Below are 7,817 nucleotides of genomic sequence, written 5' to 3'. Positions count from 1 at the left end.
ACAATAAGCTGATAAACATGAAACATTCTGTATACAATAAGCTGATAAACATGAAAGTTATAATTTTCCTATAATGAAAATGTATTTCTGATAGGTACTTCCCTCTTCTCAGAAGATTAGCTATTCTCATACAGTGCTGCCCTCTAAATGCAAACATTTTTCTTTACGCATACCACAAGCCTTCTGCTCCTCCCCCCTTATTGGAATCAAATGATTCCAACATGTCTCTCATGCAAATCATCACACGTCATTTCTCCACCAATAGTAGCATGACATACATGACACTTGGTTCCCTCTATATACCTCTACCAAACTATCACTTTGAAGTTCAGCAGAAGAAAACAGGGAGAAAGGGTGGGAAGTGTGAGAAAAGGTAAGTACCTATCAGAAATACATTTTCAGTAATAGGAAAATCATAACTTTTGATACAGTACTTACCTCCTATCACAAGATTAGCTAGAATACCACACTGATTAGGTGGAGGGACCGGTGTGAGAGAATGACAGAAGTACCCCCCAAAAGTGTCCGAAGGATACCCCTGGAAATAAGGGAGTCAGATGTGATGAGGGGAACCGCACCACTTCTGACCAGGTATACTCTTCGCCCATCTGTGAAGTGTGTAGTAGATAATAGTGGAAAGCACATCCAAGTGGGAGAGAACTGAAGCAGAATGGTGATCTTAACCATCTAAATATATGTGTAACTCAATTCCACAATGCATGAAAGTGGATAAAACAAAGGATATGCCTCTAGGTGTAGAGTGGCTAGGGCATGAAGGACTGTATTCGGTAAGTCAACTATATCCAAAACCCATGCCGCTGGGAACCAACATCTATGTGGGGGTAGGATGAGGATCATACCATCTTCAACTCAGGTTCAAAGGACAAGAGGGAATCTAGAACCACTCCAACTCCAGAACATGACATGTGTTCGCTTTGATATATCGATCCGGGGACCCAACATCTGGTATCAAAAGGATGTCTACTAAATATAAATCTACTCCCCCCAACAGCGAAACCAACCAGAACCATCCAAAAGCAATAACATCCTCGGAATAAAATAGACAAGGGATAGCAAAAAGGACAGAACCATAACAATTCTGCTTACCTCCATTGTGACCCACAACACAGACGGACGAATATAGAGAACAATATACATAAATGAGGACTTATGTTGATTGGTTCTACTATAAATCCAAAACACAGCCACGGGTACTGACATCCACGTGGGCGTGTGATGAAGGCTCCCAATCAAAGGGGTGAACTGCAATTTGACATCTCACTCCTTTGTGAGTTTATATTGCATATTGGAGGATAGCACATCATCTACACCCACAGAACACCACCACCCGACTCTGTACTGAATGGTTATAGCCTTCTTTGTGTGGAACCCATTCAGGAGGGTGCCTCCACGGTTGACCACCCCAGAAGGCGAGATGCAAGGAAAAAGGTGAGGTGTCAAATCTGATGAAAAGACACCCTGAACAGTTCCTTTGGGAAGATGACAAGGAGGAATAAGCCAATTGAATCAACCATTGAACCCAATTGGTGAGGGTAGAAGGGATAGATCATGAACAGGTACCATGAAAGGAAGCCCTGCGGGCAACATAGCAACAAAGGGTACATACCGAACATAGAAATCAATCCCGATCGGGTCAAGGGTTGAGAATGAGAAATAGAAGGAAGAGAATTAGGTGAAAAGGAGGAGTTACTCTCCCTAGCTGCCAAGGTCTTTGGGAGGAAGGAATGATCTGGATAAAGGAGAACATAGGTGTGATGAAAAAAACCTACGTGAAATGTCAATGGTGAACAAAACAGACCTTCGATGTCCACAGGCAAAGAGAAGGAAATATGTTTTAAGGGAAAGATGAAATATGGAACATGAGGAAATAGGTTCAAACTAAGGTAAAGTGAGGGAATGGAGGACCACATTAGTATCCCAGTCTGGAAGATTATGCCGTCTGGGGGAACAATGAATCCATTCGGAAGAGGGGAGGCAAAACTTCAACAGTATTGAGAAAAACAAAAAGTATGAGATAAGGCAGCCCAGTAACCTGAGAATGAAGAGACCGAAGAACCCTGGTCGAAAAACCATGTGAAAAACTCAGCCACAGCAGGTCGGTCAGTGGGGAATCTCAGAGTAGGGGACCAACTGTGGAACACTTTCCATTTGCGTTGATAAACCTCCACTCAAGAAGGACATGTGGAACAAGCCAGAAGGAAATTTACTCAATGTGAGAAACCTGATCTCCTTGCCACATACTGGATAAAAGCCAGGCGTGAAGAGGAAGGACATGAATGGCGACTTTATCTGACGGAGTGGTCGTTAGGTCCCACAAATTTCCATTACTTAATCTGGTGCTCTCTCTCATCTATACCACTCTGTGTAGAGTCATTCTGATCACTCCCTATTGGCCAGCTCAACCGTGGTTCCAAGATTATATCAACTGCAACTTTTCCCTGCAGTATCCCTTCCCTTGTGTCCCTCCCTCTTTGTCAACATTGGTTACAGGTTCTACATCCCGGTCGGGGTGGAAAAGACAATCTGCTACGAGATTGAAAGCATCCTGAACATGACATGCAATTAGATGAATGTGGTGCATGTGGGCCCAACATAGGAGATCCAATGTACAAAAACAGAGAGATCTTCACCAGGTGCTCCCTTGGTGACTGATATATGCTACCACTGTAGAATTGTTGGAATGAATCATCACCAGACAATGTCTGGCGAGAGGAAGGAAGTGATTTAAAGCCCAATGGACCACAATAAGCTGATAAACATGATAAAGATGAATTTAAAGTTTGTTAACATTCTTAACCAACACTACTAACCAATTCAGAATCATATTTTTTAAATACTGTACTGCCACCAGAGGTACTCTTAAGTGATTTCAACTAACTCCATAACTGATGTTAATTACTGCTAAAAGATTAAACTGTGGATTTTTGGCTTGGTCTCTTTTAAAGTATTACAATATATATTTAATTCATGCAAGAGAACTATGAAACATTAACTATTGCTATAGTACCTGGAACTCTAATCCATAGATCACAGGAGCTTCATCATCCATTGCACAAAATTCACCAGGAAATCCAATCACTCTCTACCCTCTAGATGAAGAATAATAAAAACCTCAGACATATGAATAATCAATTTAAAACAGTCTATATTACATATTGAACACACACTGAGATAGTTGCATTGTAGATTTATTACGTCTAAACATGTAGCAATTAAAAAAATGTTCTGTGAAATAAACCAGTGTGACATTTCTTCAAGACTAAAAAGCTTAGTAAAACCTTTAATAATACTAAACTTATCTGGTGTTCAACAGAACCATCTCAGGAACAATTCCTTCATCTCAATTGAAGAAGATTTATATAAGACAATATTTATATAACTTTAGGAAAAGATAAACAACTGTGAGGTATCAGAAAGTCTTCACTTTGAAACCAGGTTTTCTTCTATTATGATAAAATAAATTCTGCAATCTTTTGCATATTAATAAAAAAATATCATATATGCAGTTTACTTTTCACGAGTGTAACAAAATTGAAAATATAAAATTTTTAACCTTCTCTGAAAATATTAATATATTACATTCTAAGAAGATATTTAGTATTTTTTAAAAAGTGGTAAATAGGTTTAGAAACAAGTTTTATAAATATCTGAGTATGTTACTGTAACAAAATATTTTGGATTAGAGTCGAGATCCTTACCTATTATTATTTTTTTACTTATGAAATAAATTATCAATGAACACATGTATACCTTACATATATACAGCACCAGTACCATCCATTTTCATCTATTGGATCATACGTGCCACTTCCATGTGGCATAGATTTGACCTGACCTTATACATACAGCACTACCATAATAAGCTTCTGTAGAATTTACATATCAAGAGTGCAACGACTTGCCCATAATACAGTGGTAAATTTTTATGTAGAATTCTAAGTATAGTTTACACATAACACTGTAAGATATTAAAAGTTCATAATCTATACCATTTGTATTTATAGCAATACGAGATGACCCGCTCTGTACTATAGACAAAACAGCTTAAAAATAACCACTTTCTAATTGGCTAGGATCGGGATGAATGTTGTTACAAAGCTAGTTTTGGTGGCAAAAATGTTAAAACAGATTTTTTTTTAGAAAATGATGAAACGTTATTTGTATATCATCGTATCCATCTTTCTTTTTCATAGATTTAGTGGTCTAATGGGTCCCCATGATGAAACGTTATTTGTATATCATCGTATCCATCTTTCCTGTTCTTAGATTTAGTGGTCTAATGGGTCCCCATGATGAAACGTTATTTGCATATCATCGTATCCATCTTTCCTGTTCTTAGATTTAGTGGTCTAATGGGTCCCCAGTTCAGAACATTACTTGTACAATGCACAATAAAAAAATTAAATTACCTTGTGTACTTCATAATTGCTCGGGACTCTGGTTCAAAACATTCACCTGTCAAGACCATAGGGTGAAAAGTACAATAACTATTATATAATCTGTGCGAAGTCCAAATAAAGAGCTGACAGTGTGATAGGTGCAAGGAGGGGATTATATTTGGTAACTTGGGATTGACATGCACTTTTTTAAAAAGCTAGTAGAGAAAAATATGAAATTTGTTTGTGGTTTTCAAGTTGTAGGAGAAATTAGAGATTATCGCAAATAGAGGAAATAGGTAAAGTGTCAACAGGATCTAAAGAAAAATTAGTTTTCACATGCTAGGAATACAGTAGCTAAAAGTGATTTTCAGGAAGTCATTGTTTGTTTATTTTAGAACAAAGCCACATTGGGCTATCTGCTGTGTCCAGTGCAGGTAATTTAATCCCAGATTTTAGTGTTGCAATTCCATAGATTTACCACCTTCCCTTGTCAGTAAGTTAAAAATGATTATTAGGTCTAGAAGTGGATTTAATAGTAATCAAAAACTGTATATATGAAATTATAAATAGGTCACTAACACTGAATATTAGTCTTAGGTTAATATATGAGATTATAAATAGGTCATTAACACTGAATGTTACTCTTAGATTACCATATGAGATTATAAATAGGTCACTAACACTGAATGTTAGTCTTAGGTTACCATATGAGATTATAAATAGGTCACTAACACTGAATGTTAGTCTTAGGTTAACGTATGAGATTATAAATAGGTCAAGAACACTGAATGTTAGTCTTAGGTTAACGTATGAGATTATAAATAGGTCAAGAACACTGAATGTTAGTCTTAGGTTAACATATGAGATTATAAATAGGTCACTAACACTGAATGTTAGTGTTAGGTTAATATTGAAGGATGAGCAGATAGGTCAGTTGGATTTGTGAGATCAAGATGATGGGAAAAAGGAAATCTTTGGAATGGCTGATTTACAATTAAATAGAGAAAGGAGACTGGCTTGTTTGTAAGATCTATTAACTCAACTGTAAAGGCAGCTTTAAACTAGGGCTAGACAGTGTTGAGGGCCATGATAAACAAAATACAGAAAAAAATAGATATAAATAAAACTGTAGTGTAGGAGCAAAGTACAGAAATAGTTTTAAGGGTAGGCTAAACAGTTACTGTGTTGTGACATAATATAAATATTAAATACATGACTTTAGAGCATTTTGATGTAATGGCAATAACTGACATATGGGAAGATGTAGAAATTTTTGATGACAAATATTTCATTGAAATGTCTGGTTTTAAGTTATTTGATAGGGATAGGGTGCGACAACAAAAAGGGTGAGTGGGTTTATATGTAAAATGTGAATTATATCCTGTTGAAGTTGAAGATGTCGCAGATAACAGCTATGAGATTGAATCTATTTGGGTTTCTGTTAGTGGTCATAAGAGGAGAAGGCTTTTAGTTGGAATTTTTACAAATCACCAGATGAAACTGATGAAACTCTACAGTGAGATAAAGAAGTCAACTGTTAATAAGGTTATAATTATGGGAAATTTCAGCCATATAGATTGGGAAATGTTAAACAATGAAGGCGACAGGTTTTTAGAAATTATTCAGGATGGTTTTCTTCACCAAATGGTTAGGGAACCAACTAGGAACAATACTGTTTTACTTATTGCTAACCTCCAATACGAACTGGTTAATATGGTTAATTTCAGCATAAATAAAGTAACTTGTCATACTTTAAAATCTCTAACACAAATTATTTTGACAAATCTTTGTGAGACCATCTTGATTCAACCCATTCCAAAGTCCAACCATCTTGTTCGAAAAGTAAAACTGTCCAAGCCGATGATGATTTATTCTTCAAAAATTGATATTTGTGTCCTCTTGTCCAACAATTCTCACCATTAAATACAGAACCTGATGATGCACTACTATTATTGCCATTGATAAAAAAATTTCAGACATCTCAACCTATCCTTTTATGACAACCTTTCCATCCCAAATATCATTATAGTAGCCCTCCTCTGAACCCTTTCCAACAACTCAATGTCCTTAAGGAACACAAAACTCCAACCTATACAATTAAATTATATATTTTTTAGATATATATATATATATATTCAATATTTCTATAAATACAAACAAAAACTATATACCCTACTACTAGTAACACAACATTATTTGAAAATTGAATGACTTAAGAAACAGATCAACCAAAACATTGAGTTTCTTTTTCTTCCATAACAACATTAAACTTTAAGCTACTCTCATTAAAATTATAATAATCAGCAAGCATTATCTGACATTTATTATAAATAAAAACCATCTTCCATTTATTCACCTAACTCGCCAAATAAACTAAATCCTTTTATAAAGGTGAAGCATCCAATACTAGTATTAGTACTAGTAGTAGGGCAAAAAGAGCAAAGGTCTTAACATTGATCCGTAGGCTAAGGTACCCCACTTGTGATATTAATACAATTTCACTAAATTCCATTTATAACAACCCTCTGTTTTCTTCCCTTCAACTCCAAGCATATTAGTCTTGCAGTTGCATGAGTGATAGGAAAAGTTTTTGAAAGTGTTAAACTTAAAGCTACTTTGCAAATCCATTCAACAAAGTTTCGGTTTAATTGGATTGTCAACATGATTTCACTAATGGGGAAGTCTTGCCTTTTAGCATTAATTGAAGACGTTACTGCTTATGTAACACTAACGTTAATTAGCTAACTCATTCTTAATTATATCTCCTGATACCTGTCCACTGTTGAAGCACTTACAAAAATTATTAGAAAGTCCTTCTAAACCCTTGAGGAAATATTATCTGGTGCAGGAACCTCATCATTTTTAAATATCATTACTTTCCTATTGATTTCTTAACAAGCTCATATTTAAATTTAACTCGATGATGTTTCCACCGAGCAACTATTCAGGATGAGGAATATTGCTTAAATTTTCAGTTTTTAAAATGTACCAAATGAATGTTTAAGCTTCATGAGCTACTTTACTTACTAGAGCTCTTTACAAATTGAAACAAACCACTTTTTTTTAAATCCATATATATACTCCTACATAACTTTCGTTGATTTGTACAATATTTACTTCCAGTGTACTAAAGATCACAATATCTCGTATTAATTTCCAACGCCATCTACCGACCCAACACATATTTATTTACCCGGTATTTAATTTTTAATCTACCTAATGTGGTTGGCAGAGTTTCATGCAAAGCTACTCGACAGTTATATGCATTAGCCGTTCCTAATTTTTAAGTGATAGGCTAGAGGTAAGTCTATCACTTACCTCTAGTAGTCAACATTACCCACCAACAGCTGATCGAATAATTTGAGCTTTAAACTTATACATCCACGGCCCTCAAGTGCGGAACTCGATTTTTTTAGG

The 7,817-nt window shown here is 35.6% G+C and overlaps 1 protein-coding gene across 1 annotated transcript in view; it reads right to left on the bottom strand.

Annotated features, from left to right (window-relative positions):
- The window catches only part of LOC106476059 (protein TSSC1-like), a 19,603-nt gene extending 12,051 nt beyond the window's left edge, over positions 1-7,552 (bottom strand). The window contains exons 1-2 of the mRNA XM_022380029.1: positions 7,428-7,552; positions 3,029-3,110 (exon numbers count right to left, since the gene is read on the bottom strand). Coding sequence (XP_022235737.1) covers positions 3,029-3,070 — 42 coding nt within the window. The 5' untranslated portion in view covers positions 3,071-3,110; positions 7,428-7,552. The remainder of the gene's footprint in view (positions 1-3,028; positions 3,111-7,427) is intronic.
- Between the last annotated feature and the right edge of the window lie 265 nt (positions 7,553-7,817).

The sequence above is a fragment of the Limulus polyphemus genome, unplaced genomic scaffold, assembly GCF_000517525.1.
Source record: "Limulus polyphemus unplaced genomic scaffold, Limulus_polyphemus-2.1.2 Scaffold9723, whole genome shotgun sequence".
NCBI lineage: Eukaryota > Metazoa > Arthropoda > Merostomata > Xiphosura > Limulidae > Limulus > Limulus polyphemus.
This window is presented reverse-complemented; position numbering and strand designations above follow the sequence as displayed.